General features: G+C 36.3%; 1 protein-coding gene across 2 annotated transcripts in view; it reads left to right on the top strand.

Moving 5' to 3' along the window:
• The window catches only part of ADAMTS6 (ADAM metallopeptidase with thrombospondin type 1 motif 6), a 151,319-nt gene that overhangs the window by 95,356 nt on the left and 31,610 nt on the right, over positions 1 to 24,353 (top strand). For both annotated transcript variants that reach the window (XM_074813305.1, XM_074813304.1), the window contains 7 exons: positions 1,974 to 2,037; positions 11,665 to 11,767; positions 12,886 to 13,019; positions 14,944 to 15,067; positions 16,299 to 16,379; positions 21,142 to 21,305; positions 22,853 to 22,991. In XM_074813305.1, the coding sequence (XP_074669406.1) occupies positions 1,974 to 2,037; positions 11,665 to 11,767; positions 12,886 to 13,019; positions 14,944 to 15,067; positions 16,299 to 16,379; positions 21,142 to 21,305; positions 22,853 to 22,991 (809 nt within the window). The remainder of the gene's footprint in view (positions 1 to 1,973; positions 2,038 to 11,664; positions 11,768 to 12,885; positions 13,020 to 14,943; positions 15,068 to 16,298; positions 16,380 to 21,141; positions 21,306 to 22,852; positions 22,992 to 24,353) is intronic.

The raw sequence follows: 24,353 nt of genomic DNA, 5'->3' as shown, positions 1-24,353 counted from the left end.
TAAAGATAGCTGGATTTATATTTAGCTGTAACCAGAATGGTTTTCTTTCTGCAACTTGCTGTTCATGCAAAATATATTTAAATTATGCCTTAGATAAATTACTTCCTTAAGACATACTACCTTTATTCCTTGTCTAGCATATAAAATAACTGTTGCCATACTTATTAAAAAAACTACACTGTATCCAAGCTTTTGCATACAACTGCATACATATAAGGCATAGTTAGTAATATTATGTTGCATACAATACATTTATATGCTGTCATGTCCGACACTTAGTTGTGACGTCCCACTGACTCTTAAAACAATCCAGCATCATCTCTTTTTGCCACCACTCCCTGTTGGTCCATTTACTCTCTCTCAAGAGGGGCCAGCTTCTCCACTACAGCTTGATTTGTTGTGTGTATCTGTACTGGTCCTGTCATCTCTTTGCTTTCCCATGTCCTGAGCACTGCGCCAGAGAAGGTCTGTCAGGTAAGTGCGCCTCTCTGTCACTAGTGCTTCTCAGATGAGGAATGCTTACTTATTTCCATTGCTGTTCTTTGCTGATTGAATCTCTGGTTTTTAATGTTGCTGCTTGCCCTGTTCTGGTTACTCCATCGCAGCTATAGGTCTTTGCAGAAAGATATTTTTATTACTCTGTACTTTGTTCATGCTATTTCCATCACCATTATTAGTTTTTAAGACCACTTTTTCTTGAAAACATTAAGCTTTTGTGCTTCTTTCATGAAAATCCATTTGTGGCTTTTGTTACTCCTTTCTTATCTTCTCTTCTCTGTACTCTTAGGTTATTTGTTGCTTGTACCCACGTTTTGCAAGCTAGGCTGTACATAAGCTTTCCACTGTGCTTTGCAAGACAGACACCATAACATCACATTACTGTTCACCTTCTATCATTAGCAATAACTGTCAAATCTGGCAAATAGCACTGCTTACTGAATGGATTCAAAACCAAAAATTATCCATATGCATTGATAACACATCAGACTGTGTTACTGAAAGAATAATAAAATAAGTTCATTAATGTTTTTTCACAGCACTATGTAAAAATGTTAGTGAAGTATTTGTTTGGAGCATGAGTAATTTCCTAAGATTTTTTTAACTACTCCTGTGACCATGTATATGGGTTGGTATGTTGAAGGGTGATTAAATTTTAGATGTTTAAGAGTACAGCAAGCAAATGCATTTGAAGGGCGGTATGTCTGCATGAGGAAAAAAATTCCTTTGATTCAAGGATAGTGTTGCTTGGTTAAATATCTGTAATGTGAAAAAAAGTATTGCTTTTCTTTTTAGTTAATTGTAAATTATTTTATTTCTTGGTTATAAAACAAACACCAAGTGCTTTTCCTTTCTGCTTTCAAGTTATGAGCCAAAGAGCTCTGTGGAAGATAGATGAGGTTCTTAAACAGTTTGGGAATTTAAGAGCCAATGTCTTATTCACACTAATAGAAACCTGCTTACTCTGGAGTTTCCTCAGATTTAGTACTGCTTAATTCAAATCAGAATCAGATTCTTGAACTAGAAAATGCAGTCTTTGCTGGCTCCAGTATTTAGCAGGCAGTGTTTCTTCATTTGGTTATGTTTTCAAGTGTAATATGAGAAGATTTAAAAAAAAAAAAGTTTATCACAGGTTGTTTACACATTTCTTGTTCTAGTTTTACAAAGCAAGCAATTAATTAAAAACAATGCCTTTTTAGTATGTTCAAAATATAGTTAAACTGTATTGCTTGGGATCTGTGCAAACTAGATGAATGCTATATGAGTGATGATTTTCAAGTACCCTGTATTGTTTTGTATCTGTTCCAATCAAGTCAGTGGTAAAATTCTTACTAAATAAAATATTTTAAAATAGTTTTAAAACCTTAAAACTTCCATGTACTTTTATTTGTATATCTGTTGTATTTATACTAATAATGCATTTGTATATCTCATGAACTTGTGTTTGTACTAATACATAAAACATGTTTTTCCAGGCCTTCAGGTGGAGGCAAATATTGTCTTGGAGAAAGGAAGCGGTATCGCTCCTGTAATACTGATGTAAGTAAATTTTGTTCCCCTGTAAACTTATCAGCTTGTCTGGTTTGCATTTTAGCAGCAATGGATGCATTTTTTCCCAGTTCAGAAAAAGTGTGAATTCTGCATTTTATTAGCAAACAGTCCTGTAGGGCACTTCTATGTTGCAAGCACCCTATGCGTTCTGCTAAATGTAAGGATCCCTGTCTCAATGTGATGCTCAGCTGGTATCTTCACATTAAGGCCTGGAGTGGGTTCAACTTGAGCATCCATGTTAAAGGTGAACAGGGAGCATTCCACATCAGAGCAAAGGTCTGTCTAGTCCAGTGTCTTGTCTCCTAGCAGTGGCAAATAACAGGTGTTTAGGGAAAAACTATAAACTTCTGGCAGCCAAGGCATGATTTTTCCATGTATACACCTTACGAGTTTCCAGAAGCTGGGTGTCTTAAAGATTTCTTGAGCTTCACATCGTATCTGTACCATGTTAACTGCCACAAATAGAAGTATCCTCCATTAATCCACTTTTAAACCCTTTTACTCTTTTTATACCTTTATAACTTCCAGTGCTAATGTGTTACGCAGTCCTCTTATACATTCTATGGAAATGTATTTCTTTCGCTGTGTTTTAAACCTGCTGTTTTGCCATCAGATATCTGCTGGTTCTTGTATTACCAGAATGATAATGCAGTTTTATTTTAGAGCTCATCAAATAATGGACTACCACTGACAGGATGGAACAGAGTATAAATGTATAAAATCAAATTATGAACCTAAATTACAAATTCAAGTAAGTTAAAAATTGAACCAGAAAAGGGTACACACCAATAAAGAATTTCACCAGTAAGTTTCCAAGTCAGTAGCACTACAAATATAAACAGGCTTTCATATTATTTTAGCTTCAAATTCATCTTAATTTTGTTCTTAAATCAAGAAAGTTGATAACAATGGGACAGTGTGTGCCTAAAGGTGTTGTTTCACCTGTTTATCTTTTGATATATTTCAGGAAAAAATACAGTAGTTAATATGCTGACTCCTTGGAAAAAACTTGGGTTTATGATTGTTACTAACTATCATAAGTATTAGTTCTGCAAACTTGTCTGTGGAGGTTATTCTCATTATTAGGGAGTATTACAAATTTCCAAATTAAAAAATATCTTACTGCTAATCACAGCTGCTCTGTTCACACACCCAAGAAGTGTGTTAGGCCTTTTGGTGACTGTGTTGTAAGAGAAACTGAAGCTGAGCTGCTTGCCCGCTAGGAGCTGTAAAACTTTTCCAGTCAGACGACCTTCCAAGTAACAGTGCACCATTCTGAAACTTCGACTATCTTGTTTTTTTCTGTAGATGTGTATGTTTGTGCTGGCTGTCTTTGTTCAGTTTTCATTTGAATGAATCCAGCTTATCAGATGATCTACTGAAATTAATTTACCTTCCTCTTTATTTTCACTCAGACAGTCTTTTTGTAATTGGAAGACTTCATAAGCAGGAAATTTTTTCATAGTTCCAGTTTACAAATGAAAATGTTGAGTAACGCTGAGTGTGTTTCTTATTCTTATGGTTGACATGAAAATAATCTTCGAATTCACCACCTTATGATTCCTTATTGAAATCTACCTGTTGAAATCTGTCAGTCAATATGTAATAAATTTAACGTATGCTTTACTGAACTAGTACAAGTTTATTTCTATTTTTTTCAGTTAAGATGTTGTGTACTACTAAGCGCCTTATCAAAATATAAGCATATTCCATTATCTTTTTAATTTAACCAAGAATTTTAAAAAGTCTTAGTTGATAAAACCTATTCTTATGCAAAATACTGATTTGTATTATTATTTATCTTTCTTTTCAGCCTGTATCAGTCAAGTCCCTGCCAACTTTTCTGTTTATCTGGGATTGATGTCAGGCAAATTGTAACCTAGAATAATCCATTTGTCCTTTTCAAGTAATGACCTTTTCACATTAGGACTGTTTCAGTTTGTACACACAGTATAAGATTTGTTAAAAAATTCACATTGGCACACTGGAACCCTCCTCCTTTAAATCTTTGAGGACTTGTGAGGTTATTGTTTAGGCATGCTTATTTAAAATGTTTATCTCCAGTAGATATTATTTAGCATCTGCCACAATAACTAGTATACAAAAAAGTTTACATAAAATGTAATCCTACACCATCACAAATATGCAACAATTTTTAATGCTTTTTTATTATTAACAGTTGTGTTATAGCTACCTAGTGATACTGTTGAAATGTTGCTAGGATTTGTTTTATCTTAAATTTTATTTCTTTTATTTCTTTTATGTTATTTCTTATTGCCAGAAACTTTTCAGACAGTTTTCTTCTTAGTTGGTTTAGCTTCTCTTATTCTTCTCTTACTCTCTTATTTGTTTGTTACTGAGAGGAAGCTTATAGGGTCACAGAAGGAACGTCTAGAAGCTATCTGAGGAGTCCAGGCTATTTCCTGGCTCAAAGGCAAAATTAACTGTCATTAAACCATTCTTAACTGATGGTTAGGCAGCTGACCTGTTTGAAATACCTCCAGTCCGGGAGCTAACATTTGGATTCTTCAATATCCTTACAATCAGGACAGATTTCATAAAATATAGTGTATGTTTTCCCATCCTTTAAGACCCTAACTTACTCTTTGCCCAGTAAGAAGATAGCTGATAATATTCTCTTTATGGGAGTCTTTCCTATGTTTGCAGACTTTTATCATGTGTCTTCTTAGTCTTCTTCACACTAGACAGTCTCTGTGTTATTAGCTTTTGGGATCCCAGTAGCACACATCTTGAGGCATGGTACCCAGACCTCTGCACAGGATTCTAGCTGAGGCCTGACAGAGATAAATGTAACTTCAAACTTTGCCTGTCATTTTAGCGATGGGATTCCATTTATTCATTTCCGTATTGTGTTCATTTTTCTTACACGAGTGACAATATTTATTTAGTTTGTGTTGATCCATGATACCCAAATCCATTTCTTAAGAGCTACTGTTTAGGAAGTCATTCCTCAGCTTGTGCTTGCACAGTTGATCCTACTCAGTAGTAATTTGCATCCATTGCTTTATTTCAAACGACTGCTCCAGTTTATCAAAATCTTAAAATTATAGTCCTCTATTCCAAAATGTTCATTCCCTAGCTATACTCAGACTTCAATCAATAATTTAAACAAGAGATTGGAAAGGAAGCTTCACATTTAATTGTCTAGGTCTTAAAAACAAATCTTGAACAATTGCAGACTTGAACCAGGCAATTTGGAATTGCCATTCGTACAGTTTGACTGTGAATCCTTCTTTTAGCGTATTTTTTGAATATGGTTTTCCAGTGCATAAACATACTGGTACTTACAGAATTTTACATTTACTGCCTTAATCATTTTGATGATTGTAGTCTATTTCTTTTACAGTTATATTTAGGGTTCTACATAACTAAGAATTGCTGAGACTAGTAGATACTGTTTCAAGATTTATGATAGTCCTTACTGCTTGACATTTTTAATGGAATGGTATGTTTGATTAATGTAAGCATTAAGAGCATGCAAATCTGTCATTGTTTTTATGAAAAATGTGTTGTTTGTACATCTTTTATGTTGAAGTTCATTTTGCAGTGTCAACATTCATTGCCCATCTGTAATTTTCAACATAGCACTCCCTAAAGCTCCTACTATTCATAAACCAAAAAAACCCCTCATTTTGACTTCATTTTTCTTTCAGAGATGAGTTAGTTCTATTGCCCTTTCTTTTGACCAGTTTAATTCTTTGGAAACAGTGTATACACTCCTACTAGGCTTATTTCTCATCAGACACTTCCAAAGCCATATATGACTTCTTAATTCAAAAGGCATCTCCTAATGGAAACACTGAGATCAGCAGAAAAGAATATTAGGTAATGAGTTATGGAAACAAAAGGGTGGTAGAAAGAACACACTCATCAGAAACTTATTTTCTACTACCTACCACACTATAACAAAAATACATGTATTTTTCCAGCCAAAGTATTTTTAGTTTTAAAAAAATACAAAATGCTAATAGAATTGCAAGGCACATAATTACTCAGTTAAAGTAACGCGTTGTCTAATTTAGAATATGTATGGGATGTGAAGTTTAATTTGATATACCTCTAAAATTGTAAAAGTCTCATTTTTTATATACGATAAACATATTTTGCTTACAAGTTCTGTGAATGGCTTATCTGTATAAAAGTTATGTGTGTATACATACAGTGAAAAAATTCTTGTTCTTCAGTCTTTTAATAGACTGTGGGCAAATGGTTTTTGTTGGTTCCTTCCACATTATGCATACATTCGCAGATACTGTTTCTTTTATAATTTTAATATTTTCAAACCTAATTTTTCTAAAATGCATTCATGTGAGGAGCTATGTCTTGGAACAGTATCTGAGTTTCAACTGCACCCTTCTGGCTAAGTTTCTCATATTCTGTGAAGTGTAGTATAGCTGTCTGTTAATAGGAAACATAATGAGTTCAATTACTGAACTCTGCCTGACTTTAAGCTCCAAGATAAACAGATTTCTGTGAGATAAAATGTTTGATGTCATGTCGGTGTTGGTTCAATCATTTGTTAACACTCTTTAAATGATTTATTTTTGCTTCAGCCTTAACAATTTTTATGTTCTCATTAAAGTCAATGCTTTTTTAAACTCAGAATTTTAATTATCTCATCATCTTCTTGGGACCTTCTTCAGACCTGATTTTAAGTTCTTCTACATTTGTTATATTCCTATCTTGTGATTTGCAGTCTCCTAAAAGAGCATTTGGAAACACAAGCGGCCTGTGCTTGACAAGAGTTATCTGTGTACTGTAACTGCATGAAAAAAAAAAAAATCTTACTCTATAAACAGAAGCAGTTATTGCACATTTACTTTGGGAAAAGGGTACGTACACAAAGAAACAGTGCCAAAGAGCTGACATTTTGTAAATACATATTGTAGTTTACTTTGCAGTAACATTTTTGCATTTCTCTACCTATGATTTTCATAGAATCATAGAATACCAGGTTGGAAGGGACCTCAGGGATCATCTGGTCCAACCTTTTTTGGCAAAAGCATGGTCTAGACAAGATGGCCCAGCACTCTGTCCAGCCAGATCTTAAAAGTGTCGAATGTTGGGGAATCCACCACTTCCCTGGAGAGATTATTCCAATGGCTGATTGTTGTCATTGTGAAAAATTTTCCTCTTGTGTCTAGTGTGTATCTCCCCAGGACTAAGTTGTACCCATTATCCCTTGTCTTTTCCATGTGACTCCTTGCAAAAAGGGAGTCTCTATCTTCTTTGTAGTGACTCTTTAAATAGTGGAACATGGTGATGAGGTCTCCCCTAAGCCTTCTTTTCTGAAGGCTGAATAAACCCAATTCTCTCAGCCTTTCCTCATATGACAATCCTTTGATCATCTTTGTGGCCCTTCTGTGGACTGTCTTCAGCCTGTTCACTTCTTTTTTGTATAGCGAGGACCAGAACTGAACACAGTATTCCAGATGGGGCCTGACAAGCGCTGAGTAGAGTGAGATAATGACTTCTTTATCTCTGCAGGGTGTTGCCCTTGTTGATGCAACCCAGCATCCTGTTGGCTTCCTTTGCCGCAGCAGCACCCCATTCACTCATGTTGAGCCTGTTGTCCACCAGGACCCCAGGTCTCTTTCCAGAGAGCTGCTCTCCAGCCAGATAGATCCCAGTCTGAGCTGCACTCCTGGATTATGTTTTCCCAGGAGCAAGACCTTACACTTGTCCTTGTTGAACTTCATAAGGTTCTTGTTAGCCCACTCTTCCAGCCTATCCAGGTCTTCCTGCACTTCCCTTCCGAAGTCTCCACTTCCCCACTCAGTTTGGTATCATCAGCAAACTTCATCAGGGTACACTTGATCCCACCATCCAGATGACTTAGAAGATATTAAACAGCACTGGGCCCAAGATCTATCCCTGAGGTACCCCACTTGTGACAGGTTGCCAGTTTGAGAAGGAGCTGTTTCCCACCACCCTCTGTGTGTGGCCAGTCAGCCAGTTCCCCACCCACCGCACAGACCACTTGTCTAGACCGTAATGCATCAGTTTCTATAGGAGGAGGCTGTGGGAAACTATCAAAAGCCTTGGTGAAATCCAGGGAGACAATGCTCACTGCTCGTCCCACATCAACTGAGCAGGTTACTTGGTCATAGGTGATCAGGTTTGTCAAGCATGATTTTGAATGCATTTCTTGAGGTCATAGTGTCTAGTTTTACTTCCTCTCAGGTACTGGTGAGATACTAAAAAAGATAAGAAAATTATGCAAGAACAACATCTTTATAAGTTGCATTCTATGTGTCAGATTACAGAACGTTGCAGATTTATGCTTATTGTTTGCTAACTGCAGTCTTCAGAAGGACTGCCTGAAAATTTTACTGAATCCACTTGAAAGCTGTATTCAAACTAATGATTTGGGCAAGAGCAAGATCCTGAGATGAGGGCTAGCATGTGTCAGTATTCACTGAGAGGACTTAGCCACTAAAATGGAAACTTACTTTATTGCAAAGATCACCAAATCTGCCTATGGACTGATGGATTTTTATTTTTAGAGCCAAAGACACCATGTTATGTAAAAGCTTTGACATGTTAGTATATTTGTGAAATTAATTTAACAGTACTTGCAGTATAGGAAACCAGGATTTAATCTGCAGGGCTACCAAAACCAGATAAAATATAAACAAAGCAGGAACATTGTATGAGGGGCTTTGGTCCCACAGTTCCTTTAGCTGCCCCAAGGTATTCCCAGCCTTGTCTGCTGTTCTTGTCAGCAGTGAGCTTGAAGGCTATGCGTACTTGTGTGTGGCTGTTTTTCTGTCTGACTGCCAGAGCTGTGTTCAAGAAGAAAAGACAATACAAACAGTGATTTTAGCAGTTTAAATTGTGACAAAAACTGAATCGATACTTAATGGGGTAAAAGAAAGATTTTTGCTTTTCTCAAAAGGGGACCTGTGGACATCATCTTGTACAGCCCATACAGCTCAAACCTGAAACCTGAAACAGGTTTGCCCAGGACTGTGTCCACATGGCTTTTGAATATCTCCAAGGAGGGAGATTCCACCACCTCTTTGGGCAACCTGTGCAAATGCTCAGTCACCCTCACAGTAAAATGTTTTGTGATGTTCAGGAGGAACCTGTGTTTCCATCTGTGCCCATTGCTTCTGGTCCCATCATTGAGCACTGCTGGAAAGGGCCTGTCTCCATCCTCTTCACACCCTCCTTCCAAATATTTGTACATATCTATGAGATCCCCACCATGAGCCTTCTCTTGTCCAGGCTGAACAGTCCCAGGTCTCTCAGCCTTTCCTCATATGAAAGATGCTCCAGGCCCTTTGTGGCCCTTTGTTGGACTCTCTTTACTATGTCTATTGTGCTGAGGAGCCCAGAACTGAACATAGTATTGTAGGTGTGATCTCACCAGTGCTGAGTAGAGAGTAAGGATCACCTCCCCAGACTTGTTGTTGACATTACTCTTGAGGCCCAGGATGCCATTATTAGCCTTCTTTGTCACAAGAGCACATGTCTGGTTGATGTTCAACATTTTATCCACTAGAGCCCCCAGGGCCTTTTCTGCAAAGCTCCTTTCCAGCTGGTTGACCCCCAGCACGTGTTGGTGCATGGGGTTGTTCCTCCCCAGGTGCAGGACTTTGCACTTCTTGTTGAAATTCATAAGGTTCTTGTGGGCTCATTTTTCCAGCCTGTCAAAGTCTGTCTGGATGGCAGCACAACCCTTTGACATATCAACCACTCCTCCCTGGTTTGTGTTATCAGCAAACTTGTTGAGGGTATACTCTTCCTCATTATCCAGATCAATTATGAAGTGATATTGCCTCAAAATACATCCAAGATCACCATCAAACAAGAGAAGTAAGACTTCATGTCAAGGATCAGATTGTGAGAATTTTTTTTAGGGGTATAAATATGCACATCCTGATCCTTCTTTACTAATCTTCATATTTTAGTGTTCTGTACTAGTATAACTGTTTAGGAAAAGGATTTCATTGGGGGTGTGATTTAATTAACTTGTAAGGGGAACTTGGTGCAGTTAAAATACCAGCCATGTAAATTAGTACTTAAGCAAGTCGGACTGAAGAATAGAGTGTAGTGACCAGTATCAGAGAGATTCGGACTCAGGCTTTGAGGTGTGTCAAGACCGATCCTTCTACTGCTTGGAGAATATGATGCAAAGAGGCAAATTTAATTTGTGTTATTATTTTTAAAAGTTTCTAAAATTCTTATTATTTTATTTATATAGTTATTTTTTATGCTCACTGTTACCATCTGAAGGATTATTGAGTTAAAGTATTTAAACTATCTTTTTTTTCCCCACCAGTAAATATATTATTTTAAAAAATGTATTTTTAATTAAAAGTAGATAATGGAGTGATATATAGAGAAATTTTAAAATTTAAATACTGTCTAATGTCCACTATTCTAATTTATATCGCAACAGCTTCAAAACTAGAGAAAAATTTTCTAGTTTCTGAAGCATATTGCAGTGCGCTGACTGTTATAAGTGCTTGATTAATCTATACTGAGAATCATAATTATTATGTTAATATTTGCATTGTGCAGTACATTTTTACCATCAGGTTTATAGAGACCCTTTGAATTGAATGCATTTCAGATTCCTGAACAGTGCTAACTGGCTTAGATACATAGGAAGACAAGTAAAACTGCCATAAAATGGATGACTCTGTTGCTCGTAAAATAGTAATATTAATTAACACCTCTGATTTCTGTCAAACAAATTATTTTTTCTTCAGTCTAAAATGATTTTAATCTGTATTTCAAATACTTTATCTGATGCAACTTGCAATTTCAGCAGGTACTTAAACGCTGATAACTATGTTTAATATGCTATATAAATTCTGGGTGTATTCAAGGTTAGTTTTAATTATTATGTTGAACCTGCTGATGAAAAATGTGAGAAATAGCAAAGAATTCTGTTTCTCCTATAGTTCTTTTTGAGATAAATTTCACTTACATCTACCCTTATTCCAAGAAAAAAGATGCTTCACAGTTTTGTTATTGGTAATGCAAAGTAATGAAAATTTAAATGAAAGTTTTTATTTCTTCATGCTTGGAGACTGGTAAAAATCGGAGCCAAACATGATATCTATTCTCATTCTCAGCCTAAACACAATGCTTTTGTCAAGGCTAAGAGTAAGCAGAGGTGATACAGCTCTCTAGAAAGTTTTTAAATTTTTTTCTTGATGTATTAATAACATGTCTCAGTACAGCTGCTTAGTACAGTGTAACTGAGCCTACAGCTATTACCAGAATTATTTTTAAATTTTTTTTTTCAGCTGTTTCTAATGTGTGTTTATGAGGAGGTAGCTGATGGATTGATTATGAAGCATAGTTTGACGTGATTCTGATTGTCCAGTTTTATGGAAACTGTTACTTAACACTTACCTTTGTTTAAATTACTTCTGTTACTTCATGTCAGCCTAAGATTGCAAAACAGGCACTTCAACTGTAACAATAAATCAAGTTTCAGAATCAGAGCCACAAGATAAAGCAGGGAACCACCTCCTAGTCTGTTGCATGATTATGTTTGCAATGTAAGCATATAAGCATTTCCTTTTATACTGCTATTTGGAAGAAATTAACCTTTTTGTGTCTTTATTATTTTAGCCATGTCCTTCAGGGGCCCGTGATTTTCGAGAAAAACAATGTGCAGATTTTGACAATATGCCTTTCCGGGGAAAGTATTATAACTGGAAACCCTACACTGGAGGTAATGTGAAGTCTTCAAAATTATATAAATGTTATATAGAGAGTGATGTTTGGAAATAGAATGTTTTGATTAAAATATAATGAACTTAGGTTGCTAAGCTTGTACTTTTGTCAGTTGCTGAAGATGTTGTGGAAGAGCTATATCTGGTAGAGCTTTGTTTTACTCTGAAGGGGAGGGAACACTGTTGTAGGGACTCCACTTTAAAAATATAGCACCCTTCTCCACCTGCAGTTGCAATAGAATTAGATTCCATAGGTGATCTGTAACTGCCTTTCATGCTACAGTGATGAGTTCGACATAAAAAAATCTCACAGTAAGTTTTTCTTTCTTTAAGGTCGAAATATTAGGAAAAGGAGAAGGAGGAAAAGCATTTATAAGACTCTCTAAAGACTACTTCAGTAATTGTATTATAAATAATTGCGCTGTGCAAAAAAGGGTATTTTGAAGCAGGGAAGAGGGTTGTAATTTCTTTTTGAGACAGTTTAATCAAGTTCAGTTATGTTTCTGTCGTTCAAAGTTTGCCCTTTTATTAATTTTCTTTTCATGTTCTAAACCCTGAGTGAATAAGTCCATGTTCCCCTTTGTGTTTTCATATTTTATTGACTTGAATGGTTTTACTCTCAGTTTTTCAGATTAAAAGCCTAAAAAGGATCATTCTGACCAGGTGGTCTGAGCTGTAGTGTAATTCAGTAGGACTAAATTCCTAACTGAAATAGTCTAATCTTGGTTTTGAAATTAACCCTGATATCCTTCTAGCACTACATTCTTTTATTAATTTTTGTTCTTAAATGGTGAAGAGGTATCCTTATTGTTTTAAATAGTTCAATAATCTTTAGGGTTGTATTAACATAATGGAATCATTATGGAGCCAGCCAACCTTGCCATATCTTACTATGTGAAATAATCTTTTTTGCAAGAAAGAAGAGTCAAGTAGAGAAAAACATAAAGGGAAGTTAAGCAAAGTGTATACATTATATGTGTCAGGTATGAGATAAGATTATATATTTCAGTTTTGTTTATGCATATATATTTTTAACTAATTGTAACTTAAGATTTCTGTTGTGTTGTTTTTTTGTTTGTTTGTTTGGTTTTTTTTCCCATTTGTTTTTGTTGGCCAGGTGGGGTTAAACCATGTGCATTAAACTGCTTGGCTGAAGGTTATAATTTTTACACTGAACGTGCTCCTGCAGTAATAGATGGGACTCAGTGCAATGCTGATTCACTGGATATCTGTATCAATGGAGAATGCAAGGTTACAAATGTTTTATAAAGTACTTATGGATTACTTTTGTTGTGTCTACTATCTCCTATATTTAATTATGGTACTTGTTTGTTATGTATATGAAATGGGAGGTTGACAGGTTAAGTTGTTAATGAAAGGGTAAGATTGAGACAAAATGATAAAAAAGGTATTGCATAAATTAAATAATTTGAATTTCAGTGGCTTCTCACAGACATTTAAGAATCCTTCATTTTGTCTTCTTTTTTCTTGCTTTATGGTTTCTGCTGAGAATCAGTGGAAAGTGCAACAACAGAGGAGCAGTTTCCTTGCAGTGTTTCAAGGCCTGTTCCATCATTCCAATTAGAACACCACTCTGGCTGAAAAACAGTAAATGTGAACATATTAATCTGTTTCTCTCTAAACAGTTCATCCTGTTGCAAACAATTCTGCTGTTAATGTAATTAAAACAGAAAGTTGTCACTATTGCCCTGTAGTTCTAGGAAAAAGTGTATAATGATGCAAGTATTTGCCATTTACTAAAAATCTGATTACCTTATCAGGTTCCTATAGAATGGCATTACATGAATTTGAATAGAACTGGAGGTCTGTGCCATATTTTTGGTTATATACATCCCACTGCTTCTTCAGTTTAGCAAAGCATTTAATTATGTACTTAAGCCTAGACATCTGAGCAGTGCTGGTGACTAAAAATTATTTGATTTCACTGAAACCACTAACGTAACTAAAGCTTAACCCGATCCTTAAGTTCTTTGCTAAATTGAGGGCTGAAGATGTATGTCTTTTGAATGGCATTTGCCATGTATTAGTAAACTAGCAACAACAAAAAAAAAAGCACAAGGAATAATCTGTGGAATTATGGTGTACTTTATACGTAAGAAGATTTTAGAAGTTTTGAGAAATCTTTTAAAACTAATAATCAGACTAAATCTCAAGTTGAGAATGAGCTATGTAGAAAAGTTGGGCCTTTGTCTTCTTGATGAATCAGTCAAAATTTAAATGGTTAGAATAATACTATTTGTCAATTATTTGAAGTATTTTAACTTCTCTTATGATCTATGTATTACCTGTTTACAAGATAGTAGATAATATTGCTAGACAGTAAGCAAAGTCATGTAGCTGTCTCCTTTGTTTATAAATCCTGGAAAAAATTGGCGTGCTGCAATGTTAATTCTGTTTACATCCTACTTGTTCATTCTATCTCTTTTTTCTTAAAAAAGGATCCAACTGGCTCTGTTTTGTAATGGAGTTGAAACAGTAAGTTATAGGGAGTTAGTCATTGTTCACTGTACTTACATTTCTCAATTAGATAATCAGAAATGTAATGTACTTCTTACAGTCAGGTATAGACACCTCTTTTCCAAAGGCTTTTGAATCCTATCTAATACAGCACGTAATTCAGCCTTTCATGAAGTTTCATTCTGCATTTATTCTTACAGTGAAGTCATTTACACTTTACATTCAAACTTATGAAAATTATTTCAAGTTTTGCCTGGAGGATGTGGAAATATAATCTATGAAACTGTGGATGCCTTTGGGAATAATAAATACTATTTATGCTGCATAAATGTTTAAGGAACAAACAGCAAATGTTTACCTTAACGAATCAGTATAGGTGGGACATGGTTAGCTGTTGGAATAGTAAATAATATCACTAATCATTTACTGATAACTGTAATAATTACATTGTTGTAAAATGCTGTGAGATTCCTTCCTGAAAGTCACAGTAGAAATACAAAGTACTTATTCATCAAGATTTGGTAACAACCCAAAATGTGGATTGTTCTTTTAATTTTCTTTCTATGGTAAGTGAAAACCCACTTATGGTAACGGCTATCAAACAAAGTAAGAAACACTTCAAAAAACCAAAAAATCTATTAATGTAGTGGTGGAAGACCATCATCCTGTTAAAATATTTGTTCTTATCTGTTCTCAGCATGTAGGTTGTGATAATATTTTGGGGTCTGATGCTAAGGAAGATAGATGCCGTGTTTGTGGAGGAGATGGGAGTACGTGTGAAGCCATTGAAGGTTTCTTCAATGATTCATTGCCCAGAGGAGGTATGTACATATATGTCTATTCTGTTGCACAACACATTTAGCAAATAACAGTGCTGCACTGATTTCCAGCATGGCATTGCTACTGGTCATTCACTTTGACTCCTTTTGTCTCGTTGTTTCCTTTTTCTGTATTAGTTTGGATTTACGTCAAATACAACAATATGCTTCATTACTGAATGCTTAGTTCTCATGGTTTTTAATGCATTTGAAAATAAGTGTGGGTGGGGTTTTTTATTATCATTTAGTTATGGCGGTATAATAAGAGTAACGTTGTGTATGGTAGAAACTGATATTTAGTCATACATGAAATTTTAGAATAGAAGGAATCCAGAAATGTCTCTTAAGTCCATCTTACTAAGAATTCGGGAAATGTTTACGGGCAATTCATTTAAAGCTTAGCTCTAAAAAGGACAACGTTAGTGTTGCAATCAGTGTCACCAGTTTTGCGCTCCTGAATACAGGAAGAAGATTGATGCACTGGAGTGAGTTCAGTTCAGTGACGGACCACTAAGATTATTGGGGTCTGGAGCACTTGCCTCTCTCTGAGGAGAGGCTGAGAGTACTGGCCTTACTTAACCTGGAGAAGAGGAGGTTTGTGGGGACCTAGTATGAGCCTTCCAATATCTGTGAGGAGGTTATGGAGAAGACAGAGCCAGGCTCTTCATAGTAGTGGGTACTTAGTGGGAGAAGAGACAATGGCTGTAATTTGAAACAAGAGAGGTGCTGACCAAATGGAAGGAAAAACTTTTTCCCCAGGAAGACAGTGCAGCAGTGGATCAGGTTACCCAGAAAGGTTGTGCAGTATCTTTGGCATTGTTCACGACCCAGGAGGATAAAGCACTGAGTAACTTGGTCTGATCTCCTAGCTGACCTTGCTTGTAGCAGGAAGTTAGACTAAATAACTGTCTGAGGTCCTGTCCAACCTGAATTATCCTGTGATCCTAAGGTCATCTTATATGTTAATTACTTGTGGTACACTGTTGAAAGGACTTTATTAGCACATAAAAAAAGGAATTCCTGACTACATGTAAGTTTTTGCTATCGCTTTCAAACTTTTGTATGAAATTTGAAGAGTTTTCCTTTCTATCACAATGAAGAAAATGTTCACCTACATTTAAATCCCATATCTCATACTAGTTTTTAGTAGTAAATAGTTTATTAATGGTTAATTTAACGAGTAATATTGATTATTGTAAACAACAACAAATAAAATTTACCTTTTGTCTTATAGGCTATATGGAAGTTATTCAAATTCCAAGAGGTTCTGTGCACATTGAAATAAGAGAAGTGGCAATGTCAAAGAACTACATTGGTAAGAGCATGGCTTAAATAGCAGACTGTTACTAAGTCAGAGTTTGTGTTGCAATTTGAAGGTACATTTTCTGGTTTGGCCAAACCATACACATAGTAGAAGCAGTAGACAGAAATGTTAGCTGTTAATATTAGGTTGTGATCAGACAGTTGAAGCAGTTGGTTAGGATGTATTCTCTTGAATGGAGCTAATGAAATACATCATGTGATTCCTCCTCGTCCACTCACTGCAAAATCAGTTCAACTTCACTATGGTTATAATGTCAGACTTGAGCTGAAGTAGATGAGTAACACTCAAATGATCTGCTGTCCCACTCCAAGGTAGTGTCTTCCATCTGAGAAGTCTCTGTTCTTGGGAGATTATACCATTTTAAAACACAATTTTATTCTTGGAATGATTATTTATCAACAGCCATAGTTACTTAAATGCTAAACAATACCATCTTCTTATTTTAAGGCAGTTTAATACGTCAGTTCCACAGTGTTGCTGTGTTGCAGGAACTAGATGCCATCCCTGTTTTGTAGATAAGGAAAATGAAGTGCATAAAAAATAAGTGCTTAATTGAGATAGTTCAGGAAGCCCGTCGCAAAGCACAGAACTAAATTCAAATTTCCAGATTATTATTCCTTTCTTTAAAGACTGTGTTAAACTTGCTTTCTTTTTTTTTAAAACTGATATGTACAAATCTGGCTTCATCGAACTCAAGACAACATGCAGTTGTCTCTGTACCCTGATTTGCATAGCAGTCAGTTCACAGTTGTGCAAGAAAACACATTTCTTAGTTAAAAATAGAATAGAGAACTGATTAGTTGTACAGCAAACTATCAGATAGTACAGCAAACTAAACACAACCAAAAGCTATTACCTGTTTAGGCTGAAGAGCAGCGATGAGGCTACTTTTGTCAGTCTGTACTCTGTATATTTCTTATATGTATATAACACTAACATGTTGGAAAGGATTATGATGCCTGTGAGTTAGAAGGGCGATTATCCTCCTAGGTACATTAATTCCTAAATTGATTATATTGATAGTGATGGTAACTTTGGATGCCTGCTTTTCTTTGTGCCTGTCCCCACCCTTCTGTAATACAGCAGATCATCAGTATTCCTCCATTCTGCAGGAATAATAATACCACTACTCCAGCAATAGAGTGCTTATTATCCTTTCAGCATCACACTCCCTGTGGTCCCTCCCCCACGTCAAAATAGCCTGTGGGTAAGGTTGCTCGTGTATCCTATACTGGCATTTCAAACAGAGGTGGTGGGAGAGAGGCCTACAGTGCATCCTAGCATGGTCATTTTCTGATAAGAACTATTTCATGGGCAGCTGAAAACCAGAATAAAGAAGATAACGCTTAGCTACTACAATTAAGTTTGTTATTCCTCTATTTTATAAGCAGAGGAAATTCATCTGGAAAAGCATCTAGATTGGCACCATGTGTATAAAATGAATGAAAAATATGAACTTTTTGGCTTAAATAAAAGATACAGGCATCTTCCTTGGTATTCAATCTGGCCACAGATGTAAGAATGTGAAGTGGTACATAAACACTTCTTTTATTTGCTTGTCACAGTTTCAAGGGGTTTCCTGAGTTTCAGGCTCTCTCCTCACTACCTTACTTCATGCCATGGAAGCCCTAACTACACAAATGGGGGATTCCTCTCCTTCACTAGCTTCTTGTGTTTCCACCTTTCAAAGATGCCATTATATCCTAATGAAAGATAATCTTACTAAGTCACGCAGGCCATTTCATTTTGTGATGGGATGTTTTGCTCTGTGTGTGTGAACCAGATCACTATTTTAGGATCACCAATTTGAGGTTCACCAATTTCTGGGAAAAGGAAGGCTTCTAATTTGTCTGCTTTTTTAAAAGAGCTGTACAAGCACAATGGTAGTTAAAAATTAGTTTATTATGTTAAAATGCATACATCAAGGGTATTTGTTTTATGGATATTTCTTTATCGGCAGTGTCAACTTCACAGCTCATTCACTGTCTTTATGGAGCTTCCTCTGTTCTTCCAGGACAGCTGTTTGTGTGGCCACACCATGAACCAGATTAGAGAACTGATTCAGCTGAAAATAACCATTTACATGTATTATATATATTTTTTTTTTTTATATGCACTGCTGCCAAATATCTTGACAGTCTGAGAAATCAGTTTCTCCATTTGGAAGTATACAAAAAAAGGAAAAAATAAAGCTGTCTTCCTCTGTAGCTGTCACATTGGCTTCAAAGTTCCTCTTTGTTCATTTCAGTTAGCAAACTTTCAAACTAACTTGCAACAAACATCCCATGATTCCTTAAACTAAGATCCAGCTCTTTTGCAAGCCATGGCCTCAAGTTGAGGCTGCAGTTGGACATTTGGCAATTCAGTTAACTCAGTCATCACCAGTCCTCCCTCCCACTGTCTCTGGCTGATCATTTCTGCACCAATATCGCTCCTAGTGTTGTGACAGCAAAAGCACATAAATAATTAAGTATTATAAACTGATCTGTCCAACAAATATAACCCAGCAACAACAAAATTGCCTGTTTTCAGAGCTGCTGAAAAAAATGTGTTTAGTAATGCTGTTATCTTCCCTTAAATGACTTGTTCCAGGGTAACATCATCCTTTATATTCCCCTCCTGGAACAGGGAGTTGTGTGCTAGTTTGCTGTGGGCTTCTCAAGTTCTCATAAATGATTTGATTAGGACATTAATTGTTCCTTCTGTCTTATATGCTAATAGCATTATGCAACTGCGTCATCAGTGTCATGTAATTACATTACATTGGAATGCTGTTCACAACTGTATGGCATTCACCTCTGCGTAACAACTGACATTAGGTAAATCTATTTACAGAACACATTCATTTTTCTTTGGCAGTCAGACAAGTAAAAAATGAACTGCTTTGCTTCTGGATATACATTAGTTTAAGTGTATGTAGCATAGATACAACTGATAGCATATAATTTCAGAACTGTTGATTATGTAAACAAGTATGAGAATGTTTGTTCTCTGGTGCTCATTTATATGTCTCATTTGTTGTTCATATGTCTCAAGTAATATAAATAAAGAATTCACTTCATTATTTGCTCTCAGTAGATACTAGACATACTGACAACAAAACGTTTGGGATTGAGTGGCATAGTAAGAGAGACTTTAATATGTCTCAGTAGCTTTGGGAAACCCTGCGACCTTCTTTTAATGAAACTAGATTTTGTAAAAGCAGGATGGATAGAAATTTTGGCTATGTGGAAATAGGACCACTGATAAAACAAAATACTGATATTCAGCTGTAACATAGTTATTTCATATACCCACATAAAATAGGTAAATAGTGAAGTACAGTTCCTTTCTTTTACTACAGTGCTGCTTGCAATTTTTCTTGCTCTCCTCTACTCACTTTTTCTACAATCTCCTTCTGGTACTACAAAATAAATATAGACAATAAGGCATCTGAATTACTTTGAGAATTCCAGACATGTGAATGTGTCAGAACTAGTTTCTTCACTCAAAGCACATGAGCATTTCCAAAGTAAATCCAGGGAAGTCAATGGAATAAGATTTATGCTGTGGAAAGACATTCCTTTTCAGACCTTATGGTGCTGATAGAAATGGTTACTAATCCCTGCTGAATATGGCTGTCACCAGCAGACCATTACTGCCTCTCCAACTATCTCCTGCTCATATGAATGCCCTTTGATCTGTTTTAGAGAGTTTGAGCATCATTGAGACATTTTCCATAACTGTTTAAGGTAAACTACCTGTCCGCACAGATGAAGTTGAGAATAAAACTTCATCATAAATTGTCTTATTCCTTATGATAGTGATGTGAGCTTGTTCTCTGTCTAGTAAAGTCAGTTATTTGTCTCAATAGAAAATGACATGGCTGTTTGATCGTGTATTTCCAACCATCATTTTGCATTTAAGAACATTTTTTGGTTAAAGTAAATGTGAGTGCTGAATAACTTGCTAATGTTCACCTCAAGTCACGAAGTCAGTGTCTAATTAACAGAATAGTCACCTGAAGGTACAAAGTCAGTTTCATATTTAGAAATTTAACCTAATATTATTGATAAAATATCAAATATAAATCCCTGAATAATACATGCTTGTCCAGCCTAATTGATTGGTTAGCTAAGAAATTTTTGTTTTATCTAAAGTACTTTTATGGTTTAAGGCTGTAAATGAGGAACGGTAGAATATTTTATCAGATTAGACAGCTTGGATTTGGGGTTGTAGTGGAAATATCTTGGATTTATGCTTTAAGAAGGAAAAAAAACCCAGTGGGCAAAGGCAACAATGCAAGAGCTGATTGGCAGCATACGTCAGACCTAAAAGTTCCTTCTCTCTATATCTGAGATAACTATCCCATGCCCCAACTTCTTAATCCAACAATTAGATTGATAATTGGTTATACATTTGAGACCTACATATATCTTAAGAAGAACAGCATACTTTGCACACAGGCTCAGTTTTAAAGTTGAAGATGTATTGCAATTTGCATGTGGCATTCCATTTTGTTCCAGATAGCATCTGCATGTTGAAATCTGCAAAGTATACCTGCACATTCAAGATTATCGCAGAGGCAATATTGTCAAACTACATGAGGAATATTTTGACCAGGGCTAAAGAAAAGGCTTTATATTGCTTGAAAAAAATAGTGATATTGAGCTGAAGCTCACATACTTCTAACAGATTAGTAGATTAATTTGCAATGGCTTCTCCATTATAAATGCTGCTTCCAATTTTTAGGTGGCTTGTATTTTTTTTTAAGCTTTAAAATCTGAAGAGGATGACTACTATATTAATGGTGCCTGGACTATTGACTGGCCAAGAAAGTTTGATGTTGCTGGAACAGCTTTCCATTACAAGAGGCCAACAGATGAACCAGAGTCTTTGGAAGCACTAGGCCCTACTTCAGAAAATCTCATAGTCATGGTAAAGTTATAATTAAGATATTTCTGAAATTTGAAATACATATTTGTGTTCTGAGAAAAGACAAGGCCATGAATAAAATCAAAACAGGTTGTGTTTTCAGAGCATACAGCTTTCCTAGCTGGGACTTTGCATTTGGGTTTTAACATAGCTTTCTTACCTTTCAAAACTGACTGGCAAACGTTGTGATGAAACAGAGGTAAAGTCAGAAGAACCCCAGGAAATCTCAAAGAAAATGCCCCATCTCTGTTAAATGTGGTTCAGAATAATGGTAGCTGAAATTATAAATGGGGTGTATATTGTATCTCTGCATATTTCTGATAAATGGAAGTGTTGAGATACAGCATGACAGTTCCTGACAGTTCTTTAGATGTCAGTGGTTTTAAGCCTGGCCTGAGTGTGAAGTATATTCCTGCCACAACAAGAATATTGTGATTTGACCCGTGTTAAAAGTATGTTGCTATGACATACATTGCTCTGAACAGACTGTACAAAATATAAGAATGTAACAGAAGATGTGACCAGAATCCTGATACCCTGTCTCTGAGAGCAGGCAGTAGTGAGCCTACTGTTGAGCAACTATATTGAGAAGTATAAGAACAAGGTGATACTTGTCCAGTATATTCTGTCAGCTGCCAGGTTTACAGTTCAGGGATTGTTTGAGCTAGATGGGGTATTTTTGTGCATAGAATGATGCCTGGATATTCACGTTTTAGGCAGCATTTTCAAAACCTAAATCCTGATTTTTCTTCTGTAGGTGTGGATAACCTAGAGAGTCCATAGAGAATGAGTTGCACAATGATGATAGTGCCTTTTCTCATTCAGTCAGTGCCACTGACTTTCTCACTGAAAGTTCTCTGGTCTTTTGTCCAATGTGGATATGCAGATATGCCTCTGCAGAATATCACAGAAGGTAGTAAGGGGATGAGAAGTAGCTCTGTGTCAGATTGCTGCATCTAACATGATATATGTTATTAGCAACAGAAAGAAAAGGTTTGATAGAGAGTCAAAGGTTAGTGTTGGGCAGGTGGCACGTGGAAGTGCAGCTATGGTCTGTTGCTGTTACTATTATTACTATAATTCTAGTGACTAAAAGTGCCAGCAAGGGCAGAGCTAGGTTCATAACCGCTATATGGGTAGCTTTCAATATAGGTTTCAGTGAGGACTGCTGCATGTTTTCACAGTAATGTCCTTAACCAACTTGGACCTCACATAACTATTCAGCTGTCAAGTTAATTTCTGTTAAGACATAGTTTTATGAAAACTGGCTTTTTAGAATAATTATGTCAAACATAAAGAACTTGCAGAAGTTATAAAGTTGTGTTAAGGGGGGAAAAAGGACAAAGCTCACCTTAGACAGTAATGCTTTTCTTTTCATATGTTTTAAGAGTTTGTCCAGATTCTTTTGGGAATACCTAAAAGAGCTACTATGGCTTCCTTTATTACTTTTTTCCTTTCCGCAGGACATAACACATAGCTAGATTAAATGTCATTGTAGTTGCCCTCTGCTTGCCTGTTTTAATGGTATAACCAGTTGTTTTCAACTACAGATTCTGCTACAGGAACAAAATTTGGGTATAAGGTATAAATTCAATGTTCCCATCTCTCGCACTGGCAGTGGAGACAATGAAGTTGGCTTTGCATGGAATCATCTGCCTTGGTCAGAATGTTCTGCCACTTGTGCTGGAGGTAAGACACCAGGCAGTCAAGCTACAGGGTAAACTGAATTACAGGAGACACTTTACCACATAATTATGTAGGTAACTAATGGAAAACATTTCTTTCAGACATGCCTCAAACCTTATTTTAGTGAAAGAACATTCCTTTTATCACAGTGGATTTTGTTGTTTTCAAGTACGTTTAATATGCTCAGATGTTTTTGTTAAATACAGTGTATCTTGTGTCTCTCTGCTGATGCTTCTTCTGAGATTCGCTTGAAGCTGGTATGTTTGCTTTTCACAGGAGCTTTCTTGATAAAGGACATCAGAAGTTTTAAGTAAGGAGATTAAAAACCAGAAGGCAAATAAGGCAACTGTAAATAAAGGCATGTATCTTTGTGTGTTTGTAGGTATGCTTCACATGATCCTAGTCAGCCCTCCTATCCTCCAGCCACCAAAGTTTAGGATGCATACTGGCATCTCCTCTGTAGCAGATGATAACAACTGGATTATACTTCCCAGCCCATAGCAGTATCTGAGAATTGTTGCCCTTTGGCAGCGGTGGGGGATTTGTAGGTTGTCCCATGTGATTCATCATGGGTGCCTTTTGCCCACAATTTACTATATTCCTAATCCTCCCTCTAGTGGCCACCAATGCAATTCTTTACCTCTGGCTGGGAGAGCAGGACAGTTGGCTTCCTTCAAAGCCAACACCATTGCTGCTGCAAGGACTGGTGAGTAGAAGTGCTCTGTGAAGAGTATCTTTCTTCTCTCTGGAGACTGAATGCATCATCTCCCCATCATACCTCTGTTTCAGAGGATGTGGGAGAGCGCTTTAAATCTACCTCAGAATTTCAGTGTTCTGCTACTGTGTGCACTGCCCATAGGAAGAGGAAGACACCATCCTTTTTTAAAGAACTTTTGGACCAAATATTTGTCCTTTTTTTTCTGGCTACTGGAGGTATTCATGTTTCATGACTCATCTTTGTGCTGGAACCTGCTGTGGCTGTTGTAGTTTACTTAGTCATATGTAATACACAAAGGACAGCACAAATTCTCTTCTGTGCCACTAAATAGAGAAAGTCTTGAAACAAAATAGAGGAGGGTGCTAACATTCTCCAATCGTTTTATTGTTAATTTGTTGTATTCCTGGGTGACAGGTTGCTTTTTTAATACTGTTTTATTAATGGTGAGTCTGTTAGGAAAAGGAACATTTTAAAGAAGTATAAAAAGGAGAAGTGCCTAGCTCATAGCAAAAGACAGTTCCAAGTATCAGAACCTTACAAGTACTGCCAAATCCTATTTTTATGATGTTGGTGATCTTTTTGAAGTCATGGGAAGGCTCACATTAATTTAGGTAGAGACAAGATTTTAGCCATGGATCGTCTGTTAT

The sequence above is a fragment of the Strix aluco genome, chromosome Z, assembly GCF_031877795.1.
Source record: "Strix aluco isolate bStrAlu1 chromosome Z, bStrAlu1.hap1, whole genome shotgun sequence".
Lineage (NCBI taxonomy): Eukaryota > Metazoa > Chordata > Aves > Strigiformes > Strigidae > Strix > Strix aluco.
Note: the sequence above shows the minus strand (reverse complement) of the source record. Positions and strands in the feature narration are given on the sequence as shown.